At 44.2% G+C, this 20,335-nt stretch overlaps 1 protein-coding gene across 7 annotated transcripts in view; it reads right to left on the reverse strand.

Annotated features, from left to right (window-relative positions):
* ASAP2 (ArfGAP with SH3 domain, ankyrin repeat and PH domain 2) overlaps window positions 1-20,335 on the reverse strand; it is a 163,830-nt gene that overhangs the window by 31,321 nt on the left and 112,174 nt on the right. For all 7 annotated transcript variants that reach the window (XM_029051034.2, XM_029051036.2, XM_029051035.2 and 4 more), the window contains 7 exons: window positions 18,791-18,839; window positions 18,514-18,680; window positions 15,794-15,927; window positions 8,977-9,071; window positions 6,722-6,911; window positions 3,742-3,827; window positions 1,289-1,404 (listed from right to left, as the gene is read on the reverse strand). In XM_029051034.2, coding sequence (XP_028906867.1) covers window positions 1,289-1,404; window positions 3,742-3,827; window positions 6,722-6,911; window positions 8,977-9,071; window positions 15,794-15,927; window positions 18,514-18,680; window positions 18,791-18,839 — 837 coding nt within the window. The remainder of the gene's footprint in view (window positions 1-1,288; window positions 1,405-3,741; window positions 3,828-6,721; window positions 6,912-8,976; window positions 9,072-15,793; window positions 15,928-18,513; window positions 18,681-18,790; window positions 18,840-20,335) is intronic.

Consider the following 20,335-nt stretch of genomic DNA (forward strand, 5'->3'; position numbering starts at 1 on the left):
TCCCCACTCTTCCAATCTCTACTGCCCACAATGCTGCATGAATGAGCTTCTTTTTGCAAACCTCTCTTCACTCCTCAAAACCCTCCCCTGGCTCCCCATGCCCCTCCACAACAAGGAAAAACTCTTCGCCGTCAGGGTTCAAGGGTCTCCACCAACCAGCCCCTCCTTCGCATATCTGCTCTCTTTGATCCCGTCCAGTTAACCTGCTGGCTGAACCCCTCGCACGATGCATCTGCATCCATCCCCTTGCTCATGCTTTTCTTTCAGTTTGGAATGCCCTCCCTCCTCAAAATCCGACAGACTTCATCTAATGGAAGTTATCCTGAAATCCCACTTTCCTGATCAATTCCTAGCTGTCGAGTTCATAAATTCATTAGCTACTACTAGTCTTAGGTATTTACTTATAACCTACCTCAGTCTTTATGCGTATATGTTTATTCAACTGTTCTTTCCATTACATTTTTGATTTTATTATGGCACTTGTTCAGCACATACTATGTGTCTCAGTGCTGTTGAACAGGGATGACAAATTTTCACGGTAAGAACCTCTTCTCCCATCAGCAGTGCTTATATAGAATGAATCCAGGGTGTGATGTCTAATTTCCCCCATTTATTCTTTCCCAGTGCTTAGTACAGTGCTCTGCACTGGGGAAAGCAGTGTGGCCTAGAGGATAGAGCACGGGCCTGGGAGTCAGAAGGACCTGGGTTCTAATCCTGGCTCCACCACTTGTTCGCAGTGGGACCATGGGCAAGTCACTTCACTTCTCCATGCTTCAGTTACCTCATCTGTAAAATGGGGATTAAAATTGTGAGTCCTGTGTGGGAACAGGGACTCTGTCCAACCCGATTATCTCCTATCTACACTACCACTTAGTAGAGTGCCTGGCACAGAGTAAGCAATTTAACCAACATCATCCAAAAAAAAGTGCTTAATACTATTTCTCCTTCTCCTCTTATTGATATATTCTGCCAAAGAACAGGATGCATTATTAAGCAATTCCAAGTCAGAGTCTTCATGCATATAGTACAACTTCTGACATTTCAATAGCATTTCTATGTTTAAACAGGGGCTAAATATGTACCTCCTGGTTCCATCCTAAGACCAAACAGGTGTTCCACACACTGGATTCCCTTTCACAGTACAGGGAAACGAGCTCGGGCTCCGGAAGTCTCACTCTTCCTGACTTCCCAAAGATAAGGTTCCTCAGGCTCCCCATAGCCAAACCCCATGAACCTCCGAGAGGAGCCCCTGTGAGGAGCCCCCATGAGCATCCTCCATCACCTTTACCTATTTCAATGGAGGCCTTTCCCCGGAGCAGCAGCTTGAGGCACTCAGCATTATCAGTCAGGCAGCAATAGTGCAGGGCTGTACTGCCTTTACTTGTCTGTTTGTCCAGGTTTCCACTGCTCAAGAGACAGAGAGAAATAGAGAGAGAGAGAAGGAGTGTGAGAGAGCGAGCGCAACAGGTTTGAATGTGTTTGAGTGGAGCTACAAGATACGAAGGCAGACAGACTTCTTCCATCCCACCTCACCCTGGCACCTGAGGCAAGTGGTTCTAACAGATCAGAAAGGGCCACACCCAATCCATGGGGAGAATAGTAAGATTAATGCCTCCTATTCGGTAGGAGAGACTGAAGTCGGTTGGGTTTCTCTGAGCTTCTCCATAGAGCGGTTTAAAGCCTCAAACCCAATGAGAGTGGTCTTGGGCCCGTGGAGCCGGGTTGGGGGTTACAGCCAGTTGGCTGGGGCCTTGCCAGCCTGAACATAAGGTAGGCCACGCTTGTGTGGCCTTAAAGTAAAACACATTGTTCATTAGGCTGTTAGGGTCACAACTCTACTTTCATTCGATTGTACTTATTGAGTGCTACGGTGTGCAGCACTGTACTAAGCACTTGGGAGTAGAACTTAATGATAAACAGACACACTGCCTGTCTGCAACGAGTCCTGTACTCTCTCAAGCACTTAGTATCGTCCTGTGCACAGGGTCAACGCTCTATTAATATTATTGATTGACTACTGCACTCCCAGCAGCCGAAAGAAGGCACTGCACATATATGGCAGTGTTCTCCAGTGTGAAGCCTGGATCCACTTCCCAGGCTCCCTTCTCCACAAACCACACTTGCCTAAGAGCAGAGCCCTAGTGGGAAGAGCACAGGACTGGCTATCAGGGCACCTGGGCTGACCATCAGGGCATCTGGGTTCTAATTCCTTCTTGGTAGTGACTCGCTTCTGTGACCTTGGATGTGTCACCTGACTCTTTGACCTCATTTTCCTCATCTGCAAAATAGGGATAAGATAGCTGCTTTCTCTGCCTTTTATGTTATGAGCCCCATGTGCAACGGGGACTGTGACTGATGGGATTATCTGTCACTCCTCCAGCACTTAGTGTAGCATTGCAGCATATAAGAAGTGTTTCATAAATGCCATAATCATTATGACTATCACAGACTTCCAGCTGGGGCAACCATAAACTAGGCCATGGTACGAGTTGAGCTGCGAGGGTTATTATGACTTGTGCCTTAATCTGTTGCTCTCCTGGATCTGCCTTACCCAGCCACTGTTATCACCGAATTCAAGAAGTGTACAGAGGGGAAGCATTAAAGTAAGAAGCAGCATTGCCTGATGGAAACTGCATAGGCCTGGGAGGCAGAGGACTGAGCTCCAATCTTGGCTTCCCCACTTGCCAACTGTGTGACCTTGAGCAAGTCACTTAACTTGACTGGCCCTCAGTTTTCTTATCTGTAAAAATGGAGATAAGATACCACTCTACTTCTTGCTCAGACTGAGTCCCATGTGAGATTGGGACTGTGCCTGATCTGCTTATATTACATCCACCCCAGTACTTAGTGCCGTACTTGAAACAGAGTAAGCGCCAAACAAATAACCATCACTATTACTATCATTTTTATCAGAGAGCTGTAGAGAAAACACAAATTGGTTGGCTCCCACCCAGCTCTTCCCTCCTCAGTCATATCCTCTCCTCCACCTTTTCTTGGATCTCTTTCCCCAGAATTTCTGATAATAATAGTGCAGTTTACAGGGCTGGGAAATGGACATGTGGAAGCAATTCCTCAGGAAATCCCCGTGACTCACCATTTCAGTCGAAGAACGGGAAGAAAGAACAAGATTGTCTTGATGTTCTCTGCTGGGCCTACACTCTAGCAGTTACCCTATCATCCTTTCTGCCTTCATGTGCACTCTGAGACTCATATCACGTCTCACTTCCAACGAATGTGCCCAGACCCATGCACATGCGTTTGCACATACACACACACACACACACACACACACACACACACACACACACACACAAGGATCATTAGAATTGTGTATTTCCACCATGGCCCCATCCTGTCTGTAGGGGCCCTGCTATGGGAGAGGAACAACAGGAGCTGAATCTGAAGCTGAGAAGTAAAACAAACCTTATTGGGACAGAAACCAATTAAAGCTGAGCAGCCCTCTTCCACGTCTAGGTTAACCTGCCTCAGAGTTGGGGGTGCCCTTGGCCAGGACAGGATGAGCAATTAGATGGAGCCCTTATTCTTGGTCCATGCAGATCTCAAGTGGGATTCTCCACTGCAGAATGTTTTCTCCCTCAATCCAAATGATTCTTAAACCGTTTATCACCATACTCAACCACTGACATATTGTGCCACAACTGACTCGTCTAATTCTTTCTGCCCGGGAACTCTTGGCTACACAAGATATCAACTTTTGTCTCCTTTATTTGCAGCACTCACCTATTCTGAACCAAAAAGTCAACTATGTGCAGTGACGTTCGGTCCACTGATCGGACTGCAAGGTGAAGAGCTGTTTCATCTTGTTCCTGAAAAATAAAAGAGAAAACTAAACTGCAGAACTCTTCTTAAGAATACCATCATGTAGCCCACCAGGTTAGGTTACAGATGCTCTCAGAAATTTTGCACTGGACTCATTACCAGAACACCTCACCTCTCTCTGAACTAGTTTTCTCCCTTTAAAGCACCATTTCTCATATTAAGTAAAACACCACATTTTCTTCCTGATTTAGAAAGTGGATTTTGCTTTCTTCCTTCTAATATATGACTCAGCTTTGTTACATCTGTTCCAGTTCCCCATTATGCCTGTGAATCTACTACAAAATATTTGCTTTATTTAAAAATTAAGCTCCCCAGTCCCTGTCTCTATTTCTTGAGGGATGGGAGAGCCAGAGGTAATGTCACATCCATGACATCCCTCGCCAGGAAGCTTGTAGATAAAATACATTATCACTGCCTTTAAGGCTCCCTTCTTGGCTTTGGGTGATATCGCAAGGCCCTGGCTTTTGGCTATGCTGTGGTTGTGGACAAAAGGAGACTAGCCATTCTGTGCTGATCATGTGATCAGAAGCAAGAGTCTCTGGGGTGTTGGGGGGTATCCATTGAGGAGTTGGGGGTGTGGGGGATCCACTTTGGGTGATCTGAGGTCAGAAATGGTGCCATAAGGCTGTTGTAACCCTGTTCCCATTACCCAGTCTTCCAATCCCCAGGACCCGTAGAGCAGCCGAGGGGCCAGGGATGGAAGCTTGCTGACAACAAGGACAACACAAACTTTTGGCAAACAAAACTCCCAGATCAGGAGGTCCATGTGAGGCAGTTAGCTGGCTCACGCCTCCCTTCCATTCTGGAATTCACACCCCCTCAAGGAAGTGGTCATGGGATTCCCTGGGCTCAGATGCCCGACCAGCCAGGCCAGAGGGTAAAGGAATTCCTACGTCCTCAACTGTGAGCTGGCCACCCAGATTCAAATCATCCCCTCCCGCTCTGCCCTCTTCTCTGAAATACTTCAAGTAAGACAAGGACCGGATCTTGGCAAGTGCCTCTGGTCACCCAACAAATGTAACTCAAAGGCTGATTTCATTACCACTTCTCATCTGGGAGAGTACTCTATTCTGGCTGGTTCTAACTAGAAAGCACAAATGCAGGGAGAAAGTTCAGTGGGCAGATATGTCCAAATCTGTGATTTAAACTTTTCTCCAGATGCCTCAGGCTTCTGATGGCCTCTATCAGAGAGCAGTGGTGGTGGAGGCATGGGGGGGTGATAGGTTAGGGTGGGTAGAGTTTGTGAAAGGAACTCGCAGCTTCAGTCAACCTGCTGGCGTTCACCACACCTAGGGCTAGGTGGTGGGGGAAAGCAACTGCAGAAAATCTACTCAGAAGCACTCTGGAATGCACAAGGACTTTCCTTAAAAAATACTTATATGATTACTTACAGTGGTAGGGGGGTCAACGGGGGCAAAGAGCCTAGCTTTCCTTCTATTAGACCCATAAGGTTAAGATGCAGGTAGCTCCAGGAAGATGAGGGACACCTCCACTTTCACTGCCCACATTTAGGGATCTCCACGGAATTCTTAGAGGTGGTGCCACCTTCTCAACTACATTTCTGTAAATTTGTTTTTGTTTTTGCGGTAAATACTAATGGCTTTTTGAAAAAGGAGAAAGATGGAATTATATTGTGAAAACATTTCTGCCTTTCGTTTCCCCTTCACTCCTGGGAAGAACAGCACACTTGCAGTGTTGACAGTTTGGCTGCTGGGCATCAGAAACTGACAGCAATCATTGTCACAGATCCTCTACCACAGTTCACTGCTTATGAAATTGACCGACAGCAGGACTTGCCATTCCCCCCACACAGCTGCCATAATGTGCACAATATGCCCTTTGCACACTATGCCTCACCAAGTGGCCTCAACCTACAGCCTCATGCTATAAACTTCACAGCCTTATAATTCCAGTTCCAGCAGAATCTGGTACTAGATGTGATTTTGATCCTTGGAGGGCTTTAAACACTTTCTGCAGGTGTTGGGACTAAGATGCATGATGGAGGTGGGTGGTGGGAAGGAAGAGAATCAATGCTATCATTTTAAGCAAAACGCCACCTTGGACAACCAGGGCAATTACCTCCTTGCCCTAGATAGCTAAGATGTTCACCTTATCTTCTAGCAGAAGGGTAATTCTCAGCTGCCCTTCTCCTCAAAGAAGCTGGTGAAAGTCTGGAAATATCTGGACGGGAGCTCCTGAACGTGCAGTAACAGCAAGTAGAGTTCTCCTCAGAAACAAAGTGTTATTTATTTCTACCTTCAGCTTTGCTGTGCCAAATAATAATAATGATAGTGATGGCACTTGTTAGGTGCTTACTATGTGCTGAGTACTGTTCTAAGGGCTAGGGTAGATACAAGGTAATCAGGTTGTCCCACGTGGGGCTCACAGCCTTAATCACCATTTTACAGATGAGGTACCTGAGGCACAGAGAATTCAAATGACTTGCCCAAAGTCACACAGCTGATTAGTGGCAGAGCTAGCATCAGAACCCATGACTTCTGACTCCCAAGCCCGTGCTCTTTCCACTATGCCACGCTGCAGGAACTTTGCTAGTTCAGTGTTTTTGAGTCCATTCAAGTCGCTTAGTTTTAAATTCCTTTACAAAGCGGCCGCCCTGCTGAACAAGCAGCAAAGATGGTCATCAACTCTTACTATTTTTACAGATCTTTTCAAGAACGGAAGTTAATAGGTGTAACTGTATATTCTTTTTTGTTTAAAAATGAATACCCCAACTTTCGTAAATCAATATAAAACAGGGTTCCCCATCAGGGAGTTGCATCCTCTTTTGTGAGCAGTTTTGATATTGCACACCCTATATTCCCTGTTCTTCTATTTTCTTTTTCAGACAGCAGCAATGGGCTGAAGAGATCATCACTCTTACATGTCCATTGGCTAGCGGGATTTTTTCTGTTAGATCCACACCATCAGCATAGACTTGGAGCAGTCCAAAAATATCTCTTGCTTTGACGGCTTCAGAAAGATTGTGTAGTTTGGCTGCATTGTCCACATACTTTTTCTTTGCATATTTCCTCTCAATATACTTGGCGGTTATGTAGTCTTTTCTTGCATTCCTGAAATCAAGAACAATTTGCTTGTCAATTTTCTAATCTGACCCTCTTCTCATCAAATCAAGACTATTTTAAGCAAATTTCACTCATTTTGAGAAAGGTTTGGTTCCAACTTCATAGCTGGAAAACCTCTTGTGCCTCTGATAATGGAAAAACTAGATGAAATGAAGAAAAACATGCAGTCGTTTTACATTTCCTATCATTATCCAAAGCAATACCTTTTTTGGATTACCTACTATTTGCAGAGTGCTGTACTATGTGCTTGGGAAGATACCAAAGGGCTGAGAACATTTCTAGCGGTGATAGGAGTAACTAAGGTCACAGTTCGGGGACTGAATAATGTAATAATCACACAGAAGACAAGATAGGAAAATACGGTATGCTGGGGCACCTGTCTGCCACGTCTGCCTATGACAACTGAGGGGCTGGAGAGGGCACTGGAGAATTAACTTGCCTTCTCTATGCTTTCACTGTATAAAATGAAAAAAAATCAGAGTCACTTCCCAGTTTAGGTTCAAAGGCACAGCTAGAGCACCACAAATATTTAAAAACAGCATGGGAGGTAATGACACTTAATGAGATGACTCTAGTTAAGTATGCTAAGTACTCTTCAAAGGTGATCTGTAAACACCAGTTATTCTGTTCTTCAAAAGGAAAAAAAACACCCCAAAACTCAGACCTTTAGGAGTACCACAGATTTTCAGTTATCTATGGATAAAGTGCTGCAAAAACATGAATGATGGATTCTTCAGAAAATTCCCAGCCCTAGATAGAGAGGAGTTGTGTAGCCAAGTGGAAAGAACACAGGACTGGGAGTCAGGAGACCTGGTTCCAATCCCGATTTTGCCACTTGCCTGCCGTGTGACTCTGGGCAAGTAACTCAACCTCTCTTTGTCTCAATTTCCTTACCTGTAAAATGGGGCTTAAATGACTGTTCTCCATTCCCCTTAACCTGGGAGCCCTAAGTGGGACAGGGATTGAGTCCGATCTGATAATATTGTATCTACTCTAGTGCTTAGCACCTGGTAAGTGCTTAATTACCATTATTACTATTATCATAACTTAAACTTTCTTCCCAATATAGACATCTACCACGTCTTAACTACTGGGAAAATGAACTGGATGGAGTCTTGAATTTTTAACTGTTTCCCAGGTTAACAAGCAGCAAAACGGGCAAATATAGTCAGGGAAGGAGAAGGAAAAGATTAGACAAACTGAAAAACTTGACACTTATGTAAATGTAGGCTAGACCACCATTGCTCCAGATCACAGTTTCTACAGAGCAACCCATAGAATTTCAGCATTTCCATGCCCTTGACCCTGGGCACGAGGCACAACTCAATGCACACATATCAGTTCTGTACATTCTAGATCTTCAACAGGTTCCTTCGGGCCCATCCCAGTTCCAGGACTCCTGCAGCTTTCCAGAGGACCAATCCAATACTCCAATACTCCAGGCACCCAAGCAAATGTGACGGAATGCTGGGCAAACCCGGCTGATTCTCAAGGGTCCTTGGGAAGGCAGGTGAATGATATGATCCCAGGAGCCCCATTCCTGGGTAGCCCTGGAATCACTCTTCCTTCCTGGAGCAGGCCCAGGCTGGGCCCAGATGGGAGGTGACTGGATAACACCAGACCAAAATGGGTTCCCTGAATCCACCCCAAAAAACCCAAACCTGCCCTCAGGAGATGGTTACAGGGGTGTGGGCAATGAGGCATAATAAATAGTCTGGCAATTTTCATGCTAGCATTCACCACGACCAAATTTCAGAACCAGCTGAATTAACTCTAGGGTTGTCAAAGAAAGAGGTTCCCTAGAGGGAGCAGACTACAGGAGGTGGTGAAGTCTCTATCTCTGAAGATAGACTTTAGAGCACAACGACAGGCAGATTGGTTCACTCACTCATTCACCTGCCTGAAGGCAGGGTCCAAGTCAGAAGACCCCTCCAAGATCCCTTTCAACTCTAGGATTCTAACAAGGCAGGACAGCGGTTTAGGGGAGACACACTTTCAACAGCCAATGAGGTTTCTCCACTTAGAAAGTGACAGTCATCATTCTGCAACTTACATGTCACTGTTCGGACTAGGTTTGACGGAGTCTTCAGCTGGCAGGCCAAATTCCATAATCTCATTAAAACCAGCATTTCCAATATTCTTAGCAAGCTGTGAAAATAAAAATCTGATTTCAGGACACTCAATAATGCACTGCCATGCAATACATTATTCAGATAGTGTGGCTCTATTACATAAACATGAAAATTCATTTCCCCTACTCCCTCTCCCTTCTACATCATCCTTGCACTGGGATTTGTACCCTTTACTCACCCCACCCTCAGCTCCTCAGCACTTATGTACATAGCTGTAATGTAATGTAATTTGTCTTGTCCATCCCCTCTAGGCTGTAAACTCCTAGGGAGCAAATCTACCAACTCTGCTATACTGTACTCTCCCAGATGCTCAGTACAGTGGTCTGCACACAGTAGGCACTCAATAAATACCACTGAATGATTGATGGATTAAACTCCAGCTATAATGGATTTGTCTTCTATGAAGGAGTAAAACCCCTCAAAGATACCAACAAACTGAAGATGAGGATTGAAACGGGTTACTGAGCCCGCTGTTGCATAGGGAATGTCTCTATTTGTTGCTGAATTGTACTTTGCAAGCACTTAGTACAGTGCTCTGCACACAGTAAGCACTCAATAAATACGACTGAATGAATGAATGAATCAATGAATCAATGAATGAATGGTAAGCTGTTTTAATGAACTGTCCTCAGATAAACAAGTGCATCTTCCTACAATAATGGAAGAAACTAAATGCTGATCTGCCATTCTTGAGCTAAGGAGCAGGTATATAAGCTTACAGCCATGTGGTTAGAGAAAAGATGGAGGGGTAACTTTGAAACTTGCCAACAATTCACAGTGGACCTTTCAGACAACTGTCAACTCACATGGACATTTGTTTCCTCAAGCGTATATTATTGCTATGAGGTTTAAAGACCAGAGTGATCTGGAAAAATAAAAATTATAATGGCCCAAGTAGCATGGTCTAGTGGAAAGAGCAAAGGATTGGAAGACAGGAGACCTGTTCTAAATCCTGGCTCCACCACTTGCCAACTGGGTGATCCTGGGCAAGTCATTTAACTTTGTGCCTCTGTTTCCTCATTTGCATGATGGGAATAAAATACTTGTTCTCCTTTCCTCTTAAGGCGGTGAACTCAGTTAAAATGGGGACTGGAGTCTGACCTATCTTGTATTTACTCTGTGCACTTAGCACAGAGCTTGGCACATAGTAAGTGCTTTATCAAAATACCATTATTGGAAATCCCTCTAACCATGATATCTTAGGCACTGGCAAACCAGAATTGAAAATCTGTTCTCTTGATTATTATTAATTTGCTATGCTATCTATTAAACACCTATTATGTGCCAAGCGAGCACTCTAGCTAAAGGGTTGGAGTAGTTACAAGTAATCAGACTCAATGCCTGTCCCTCACAGAGCTCATAATTCTGATCATACCCAACCTTTCCCTAAAACTCTGGTCCGGTTGTGCTGCTTCCCAGTCAATGTCAATAGCTTCCATATAGATCATTAGCTATAATGCCAGGGACAGGTTGAGGAGGAAAAGAACTCTTTCCCACCTCTCCCCTTTCCTTCCCTCCCCTCCTCTGCCCCTAGTCCCCCCCCCAAAAGCTTTCTCTCTTTGGCTTGCCTTGGCTGGTTTACGAAAGACACCTGGCTTCAGCAGCTGACACTCAGTAAAACCACTGAATGTTCAGAAAACCTGATATTAATCAGTGGGGAATGCGGAGACAATTTTTCACAATGATTTTCAGATGATGTTCCAGGCTTGACAGAAGCTCCTTTGGCACCAGCAACAAAGCTAACCGCACGACCAAGGAGGCTGTATCCAATCTGGCAGGACAGTAAGGCCATGCAGAAATTGTGGATGAAGGAATTAGTCTGGGGAGATTTGGCTAGGTAAAGCTCAAGAAGGAAAAACATACATCAGCCTCTGAAGTCTGCGGCTTGTGGGAAGCATTTTTTAGAAAAGGGAAATTGTACTTCGTAAATATTCTAGCGAGGAACCGGGGATAGGGACTGCGTCTTTTGTAGGGGACGTGAAGTCAAGGGTCAATCAATGAATCATTCAATAGCATTTTATTTTTTAAAGCAACTACTCCCCCACTCAGGGTCACAGCTGGAGACTTTTCAGTACTTTACCAGTCTTGACTGCGGGAGGGAGAGTCAAGCAAAGGCCCATTCATTCCATTTCTAGCTTGGGCAGTGGCTAGTGAGTGGAGGGCAATCTGCTACAAGTCAAAACTCACCTGTGCTGGGCAGCAAAAGCGTGGGAGAGAGACAAAAGAGGCAGAGACTCAAGTTTATTGCACAGAAGGTGGCAATGGTAAACCACTTCCACATTTTTACCAAGAAAACTCTAGGGATCCACTACCAGAATAACTGCAGATGGAGGTGGGGCATTCTGGGTAAGATGTGTCCATTGCATCCCTGTGGATCAGAGATGACTCGACCAAGACAAGTATCTACTGTATGCAGAGAATGAATTTAGAATCTAGTCGATCATTTCTGAGCATTTAAAAAGTTGCCAACACCTACTTCAAAGCAATGGTGACTGAACCCAAGGTTTGGGACCAAAATAACATTTGGGTTCCTTATTCCATCTTTAAAACTTTCTATAAAATGCAGAACATTGCAGGTGACTTTCCACTTTAGGTAGATTTACCTGTAGTAACAGCAAGTAGGGTTAAAAAGGAGTCATGGGAAACAGGCCTAGTTAGAGATACTTGGTCCTAATGAATTTTATTTTTCATTTGGGATTTCCTTTCTAAATGAAAAATACTAAGCTGAAAATCATCAGCCATAGCTTGCCATTATTGTTTCATAATTCATTTATTTATATTAATGTCTGTCTCCCCCTTTAAACTGTAAGCTCATTGTGGGCAGGGAATGTCTTCCAACGCTGTTAAATTGTACTCTCTCAAGTGTTTAGTATAGTGCTCTGCACACAGTAGGAGCTCAAAAAATATTATTGACTCATCATATCCATCTGCTTCTTGTGACTTCAGTTGGTTAGATGGTTTTGTGGTCTCACATTTCATGAACAGTTCAGAAAATAGATGCTGTTTAGAGACTAAGCACCATTTTCAGTTCACTTATACTTGTTTAGAAACGTGTTTCCTTTTTCGCAATTGAATGGATCCCTGAAGCTGGATATTCACCAAGAAAATCTTGTCTTCCCTTTTTTGATTTTAGAATTAAATGTCCATTTAAATGGGACTTTGTTGATGTGTGACTATGACTAGCCCTATTTCTTAGAATCCTGTTTGATAGTGTGAAATATTTTAGCACAGCTTAAACACCTCGGACAGAACTAATCTTCCACACGAATATGGTTTTGAATAAATTTGCCCCTGAGCTAGACCTACCTAAAATGTAAAGGATCCTGCAATACTGTGGATTTCCTAGGAGGACTGGAAATAAATTCTTAGGACTAGTTTCTTCCTTGCCTCTTAGTGATCTTATGCAACTCATCAAGTAGTCAGACTGGGTTGTTACCTGTCTCATTCAGATCCTTCATTTTCAACATTTACAAATCACTGAGTTACTCGGAGGGAAAATGCCATAGAAAATACTACTGTTTTACAAAGGTCAAATGACCATTCGTGGATGGTTCCTCTTCCCCCTGTTTTGGCACTGGCGTTGGCCATATTTTGATTTCTACGAAGCAGCATGGCTCAGTGGAAAGAGCACGGGCTTAGGAGTGAGAGGTCATGGGTTCTATTCCCGGCTCCGCCACCTGTCAGCTGTGTGACTCTGGGCAAGTCACTTAACTTCTCAGTGCCTCAGTTACCTCTGTAAAATGGGGATTAAGACTGTGATCCTCACGTGGGATAACCTAATTACCCTGTATCTACCCCAGTGCTTAGAACAGTGCTCAGCACATAGTAAGCACTTAACAAATACCAACATTAATTTTATTATTAATTTCAATGCCACAGTTCACTAAAATGAAATTATAGAGGAAGCATCTATTACAACAGCACCATTTTTCTTTTCAACTGGAAAGAACCTCATCCCTTTGTCCCTAAGGAGGGTCATTTTTTTTTTCTTGTAGGTGACACATTCCCAAGTTAATCAAAGACCATCAACTGGATTTCTGGCAAATACTAAGCAGGTAGGCAGGGTCAGTAAATGGTGATAGAAAGAGATAAATGTCGTCTCAATTTCCTGGGTCTATTCCCATTTCAGCACTGAGTTGTCTCCTTATAACTTAGCTGTATGTTTTGGAAAAACGAGGGCAACAACACTTGCCTTGGACAATAGGTGCCCAGTGAAAAATGCTGTATTTTGTAAAACTAACTTCGTTATTCTCTAATATAAAGTCTTATCAGGAACCCATCAAATTATATGTAGTAGCAGTTCTAGTATTCATTCATTCATTCGTATTTACTGAGCGTTTACTGTGTGCAGAGCACTATACTAAGCACTTGGAAAGTACAATTCATAAATAGAGATAATCCCTGCCCACACCAGGCTTGCAATCTAGATGGGGGGGAGACAGACATCAAAACAAGTAAACAGGCATTAATATAAACAGAATTATAGATATAGACGCATCGAAACAAATAAACAGGCATCAATATCATAATAAGTAGAATTATAGATATATACATATATACTTAAGTGCTACAGGGCAGGGAGAGGAGGGGAAGAGCAAAGGGAGCAAAGTCTAGGTGACGTAGAAGGGAGGGGAAGTGAGGAAAGGGGGGGGGGAGGCTTAGTCTGGAAGTCTTCTTGGAGAAGATGAGCCTTCAGTAGGGCTTGGAAAGGGGGAATAATAATAATAATGTTGGTATTTGTTAAGCGCTTACTATTTGCAGAGCACTGTTCTAAGCGCTGGGATAATACAGGGTAATCAGGTTGTCCCACATGAGGCTCACAGTCTTAATCCCCATTTTACAGATGAGGTATCTGAGGCACAGAGAAGTTAAGTGACTTGCCCACAGTCACACAGCCGACAAGTGGCAGAGCTGGGGTTGGAACTCATGACCTCTGACTCCCAAGCCCAGACTCTTTTCACTGAGCCACACTGCTTGGCAGATTTGAGGAGGGAGAGCATTCCAGGCCAGAGGTAGGATGTGGGTCAGAGGCTGAAGGCGGGACAGGCAAGATAGGCACAGTGAGAAGGTTAGCACCAGAGGAGCAGAGTGGGCGGGCTGGGATGTAGGAGAGAAGGGAGGTGAGGTAAGAAGGAGCAAGGTGATGGGGAGTTTTGAAGCCAACAGTGAGGAGTTTTTATTTGATATGGAGGTTGACAGGCAACCACTAAAGATTTATTTACCAAGTCCTTACTGTGTGCAGAGCACTGGGAAAGAATACACAAGTGGGAATAATCATCTACAAATGTCAAGTGTAGACATAGTATAAATACTTTATCAGAAATAGTAATATTCAAGTTTTGCTAGTTCATACTGTCAAATCGCAATGGCTTCCTGTGGCATGCTTTTCTTGGAAAAATTAACTGCTCATTAATAATGAGTTATACTGAACTTTTAACTTCATCTTCCCTTTAGGTAGCACATAGGGGGAAACCTGAGGCACCAAACATTATTTTAACCAGACACCTCAAACATTTTGAGTGGAACTACACCCAAAGACTCCACAGTTCAGCCAATATCAAGATTGGAGGAATCTTGGAGGAATACAGACTTCGGTTTTGCCTCAGTAATGGCATTCCCTTCTGGGCAATTAATCCCAACTGTAAAATAAATAAAGTCAATTTCCACTTATTGATAACAGTAAATATTACACCAGAGCCAATTAAATTGCAAATGTTTAAGCAGCCAGTTCTATATTAATCAGTGAGATTCAGAGTTTCAAAAATGCAAGCTATGCAGTAGAATACGGTAAGCTGGATTCTACCTAGAGCCTACTCACTTTAGGGGACCACCCTAAGCACCACAGGAGGAAAAGCTATAAATCCATGACCACCTACACTGAACAAATAATATTTAGAGAAGCAGCGTGGCTCAGTGGAAAGACCCCGGGGTTGGGAGTCAGAGGTCGTGGGTTCTACTCCTGGCTCTGCCACTTGCCAGCTGGGTGACTTTGGGCAAGTCACTTAACTTCTCTGTGCCTCAGTTACCTCATCTGTAAAATGGGGATTAAAACTGTGAGCCCCATGTGGGACAACCTGATCACCTTGTATCCCCCAGTGCTTAGAACAGTGCTTGGCACATAGTAAGCGCTTAACAAATACCACAATTTTTTTAAAAATTTATTTACTAAGGGCCTGCAGCATGCCCGAGCACTGTATTAGGTGTTGGGGGAAAAATTACAGAGGGGAAAATTACACATAGTCTCTGGCCCTCAGGGGGTTCACAATTTCAAATTCTGAAACTGTGTGTAAAAGAGAGTTTTGGATTTTGGAATTTAGCTCAAAAGTAAAGATTTTCTGGACAGCTGTGACAAGACAAAACAGAATACTGTCTGAAAATCACAGTGTCCAGCAAATCTCAAATGGCCCTACTCCCTCAGAACAAGTGGAGTTCTGCCCTGAGACCCTACATTTTCAGGAATATTGACAGTGGGAAGCAACTCCAACAGGACCCTTGGGAAGAGGTGGAGCTGCCTTAGCCCGTGGGGGTTATGTGTGTGGAAAGACAAAAAATCCCAACGCAAGTATCATGGCCAACTCTGTCAAAGGGAATACTGTTTTACCTTGTAAAGATTTTGAACCCAAAATGGCCCCTGGCACATTCACCAATTCAAGCATACAAAAGAAAAGTACAGCACCAAAGTCCAAGTACATTTTTCAGTTTTACATTTCTCTTAAATTAATGAGCACTGAGAATTACCAGAAGCTCCGACGTTCCCAATACATCTAATGTGAGGGACTGCATTCTAGAATAATGTACTCCCAGCTCTCGATGGATTCCAGAACACTCAATGCATGTGAGAATGCCCAGATTGGTGGATAGCCAGGTAGGATCTGCCAGACAAAAGTACGTGGTTAATATTTAGGTTACATCATGTGTGAATTTTCATTCAATAGTATTTATTGAGCGCTTACTATGTGCAGAGCACTGTAGTAAGAGGTTGGAATGTATAATTCAGCAACAGATAGAGACATTCCCTGCCCACTGACGGGCTTACAGTCTAATCGGGGGAGACAGACTGACAAAAACAATAGCAATAAATAGAATCAAGGGGATGTACATCTCATTAAAACAATAGCAATAAATAGAATCAAGGTGATGTACATCTCATTAACAAAATAAATAGGGTAATGAAAATATATACAAATGAGTGGACGAGCACTATGCTGAGGGGAGGGGAAGGGAGAGGGGGAGGTGCAGAGGGAAAGGGGGGGAAAAGGGGGTTTAGCTGAGGGGAGGTGAAGGGTGGGTAGAGAGAAGCAGCGTGGCTCAGTGGAAAGAGCACGGGCTTTGGAGTCAGGGCTCATGAGTTCGAATCCCAGCTCTGCCACTTGTCGGCTGTGTGACTGTGGGCAAGTCACTTAACTTCTCTGTGCCTCAGTTCCCTCATCTGTAAAATGGGGATTAAGACTGTGAGCCCCACGTGGGACAACCTGATTCCCCTATGTCTACCCCAGTGCTTAGAACAGTGCTCGGCACATAGTAAGCGCTTAACAAATACCAACATTATTAGAGAGGCAGCAGAGGGAGCAGAGAGAAAAGGGGAAGCTCAGTCTGGGAAGGCTGAGCAAAGCTCTCAGTAGGACTTTGAAGAGGGGAAGAGAGTTAGTTTGGCGGAGGTGAGGAAGGAGGGCATTCCAGGACAGCGGAATGACATGGCCCGGGGGTCGATGGCGGGATACGCGAGAGCGGGGGACGGTGAGGAGGTGGGCGGCAGAGGAGCAGAGCGTGCGGGGTGGGCAGTAGAAAGAGAGAAGGGAGGAGAGGTAGGAGGGGACAAGGTGATAGAGAGCCTTGTAGCCTAGAGTGAGAGGGTTTTGTTTCGTGAGGAGGTTGATAGGCAACCACTGGAGGATTTTAAGAAGGGGAGTGACAACCCCAGAGCATTTCTGCAGGAAGATGAGCTGGGCAGCGGAATGAAGAATAGACTGGAGCGGGGAGAGACAGGAGGAAGGGAGATCAGAGAGAAGGCTGACACAATAATCCAGCCGGGATATTATGAGAGCCTGTAACAGTAAGATAGCCGTTTGGGTGAAGAGGAAAGGGTGGATCTTAGCGATATTATAAAGGTGAGACCGGCAGGTCTTGGTGAGGGATTGGATGTGTGGGGTGAATGAGAGAGCCGAGTCAAAGATGACATCGAGGTTGCAGGGTTGAGAGACAGGAAGGATGGTCATACCATCCACAGTGATAGGGAAGTCAGGAAGAGGACAGGGCTTGGGAGGGAAGATAAGGAGCTCAGTTTTGGACATGTTGAGTTTTAGGTGGCAGGCAGACGTCCTGGAGGCAAGAGGAGATACAAGCCTGAAGGGAAGGGGAGAGGACAGGGGCAGAGATATAGATCTGTGTGTCATCTGCATAGAGATGATAGTTGAAGCTGTGAGAGCGAATGAGTTCACCAAGGGAGTGAGTGTAGATGGAGAACAGAAGAGATCCAAGAACTCACCCTTGAGGAACCCCAAGAGTTAGAGGATGGGAGGGGGAGGAAGAGCCTGCAAAGGAGACCTAGAATGAATGGCTAGAAGAGATCCAAGAACTCACCCTTGAGGAACCCCAACAGTTAGAGGATGGGAGGGGGAGCCTGCAAAGGAGACCTAGAATGAACGGCTAGAAAGTTAAGAGGAGAACCAGGAGAGGACGGAGTCCATGAAGCCAAGGTGAGATAAGGTGTGGAGGAGAAGGGGATGATCGACAGTGTCAAAGGCAGCTGAGAGGTCAAGGAGAATTAGGATAGACTAGGAGCCATTGGATTTGGCAAGGAGGTCATGGGTGACCTTAGAGAGAGCGGTCTCGGTAGAGTGGAGGGGACGGAAGCCAGATTGGAGGGGGTTCAGGAGAGAATGGGAGTTAAGGAATTCTAGGAAGCGAGTGTAGATGACTCGTTCTCATATCCTTCATTACTAAGCACTGGGATGGATACGAGCAAACTGGATTGGAAAAGGTCCCTGTCCCACGTGAGGCTCACAGGCTCCCCATTTTACAGATGAGGTAACTGAGGCACAGAGAAGTGAAGTGACTTGCCCAAGGCCACACAGTAGACAAGTGGCAGAACCGTGATTAGAATCCATAACCTTCTGACTCTCAGGCCCATGCTCTATCCACTACACCATACTCCTTGTAGGGAAGTATCACATATATCAACTCAGCTTAGCACAGTGCTCTGCCATTGATTCCCAAAATGCCATTAATTGATTGATTCCTCTGCTTCCTGGGGCCCTAGTCTGAGATCCCAACTTAAGAAAAATTTCAGACTTCCTGGGCTAAACATGTACATTATTAAATAAAAATGTATACTGGAATTAACCACCCACAGTGCATTTTTATTTGTATGAAAAAGAAAACGTTTGTATTAACAAATTAACTTTATCTGCAGAAACACATTTTTCAATGCTGGTATTTAATGGAAGAATCTGAGTCACCTGGTGCTCCACAGTCACAACACACATCATTCCCTGTCATCCTCTGGACCTCAGATATAATCTCCTTCGTCAGTTCCTGGACAATGTTATTTTCTCCAGTGTTGTCGTCACCTTTAAATGCATTATTTAAGGCTTCTTCTTTGCTGTTCTGGAGCACAGACATCCATCTAAGAAAAATGGCAATAAAATTAGATACCAGTTCTGACAGAAATGGAATGTACAACTTCTAGGACATTTATGACCCCAGAGGTAAGGATGCAGTTGCAGGGTAACTTACATTTGACATTCTTGTTCATCTTCCGCTTGAAAGTGATATGTTCTGTCATCTGCACAACAATAAAAATTTCACACATTGGCCCTAAATACTAATCCATAAACAATTATAAACACAAATGGCTTATAATTAACCTCCCATCACTTTTATTCTCTATTGAAAATTAATGGATTTGTAGAAACCACAGATTCTTCCAGAAACATAAATGCATATCATTTCATGCATATCCCTATGTGGGACAGGGACTGTGTTCAACCTGATTATCTTATATTACTCCAGGGCTTAGAACAGTGCCTGGCACATAGTAAGTGCTTTATAAATACCATAAAAAACCCACTTTTCACTTTAGTGCACCTGAGATTTTGCCTCACAAAAAATTTAAATAATATCATATGCAAATTTCAAAGCTTAGCTATAAAAACTCCCTTTGGACAAATGAGTTATAATACAGGAGTCTAATATGCCCCTGGTTCTTTTAGATTTGGGGAGGTGACCAAGCACACTAGAGTTACAATTACAGCACCTTCTAGTGTGTATGTTCAAGAACATGATATCACTCAGCTGCATTGGTGGCTAAGACATTGTAATCTTAAATATTTCCACTACTGACGGTGTAATCCACAGTAAATTAGAATTAAGTGAAATTTCTGGTAACAGTCTAAATTAAGTGATTTCTGCTCAAAATAAATAGTTATTTGCCCATTCGCTAGGGGGAAAAATAACTAGCTATTACATTTAGTAGGTAGTAAGAAAGGTGGTTACATGTCTTTGCTTCCTCCACAGAGAAAGCTGGGCAAACCACAAAATGTTAGCAGATGTGAATATTTTGTCTGTATGAAATATGGTCCAACATTAACCGGATAGTTCAATGGCTACTGCTGAAAGTAGTCAGTCTTATGAATAACAAACCTAAACAAGGTTTCTCCAACGATGACTGGAAATTCCCTGCCCCTTTCTGATGTAACAAAAGGAATCATTTTAAAGCCTTTTTCTCACTGATGAATTCTCAGCAATTCACCTGCAAATGCTAAATCCTCAGCAATTTACCTGCCAATAATATGGGGTTAACCATATTATCAACCTTGGGATCATGACCCAATACTTGGCCACAAAATATCAAGCCCTGGTCACCAAGGAATCGATGCTGCCTGTTGCGAGCAGTGGGAGGGAGAAGCTCCTCCTTCTCCTCCCCCTTTCCTCCTTAACAGTGTCCAAATCCCACTGCTTAGGCTCTGAAAGGAGGCTTGGCCAGGGAGACAGAGTGCATGAAGGAGGGGCTTTAGGCTGTGGGCCCCTCCCCACCCTGTGCCCCACCCAGGAATTAGATGGAGCAGATTCAGGAGCACTGCCTTTACTTGAGGGTGCCAGAGACCATAGGCAGTAGGGTTCCTATGGCCCAAATGGATATGGGGAAGAGGAGGAAGGATGTGGAGCTGGAGAGGAATATACCAGTTGTGCGGAGAGAGGTGGCAAGAGAAGGGGAGAGAGAGCGAGAGAGAGACAGGCAGACAGAGACAGATAGGCAGTGGTGCATTCGGAGCTGGGCAG

This window comes from Ornithorhynchus anatinus, chromosome X1, assembly GCF_004115215.2.
Source record: "Ornithorhynchus anatinus isolate Pmale09 chromosome X1, mOrnAna1.pri.v4, whole genome shotgun sequence".
In the NCBI taxonomy this organism is placed as follows: Eukaryota; Metazoa; Chordata; class Mammalia; order Monotremata; family Ornithorhynchidae; genus Ornithorhynchus; species Ornithorhynchus anatinus.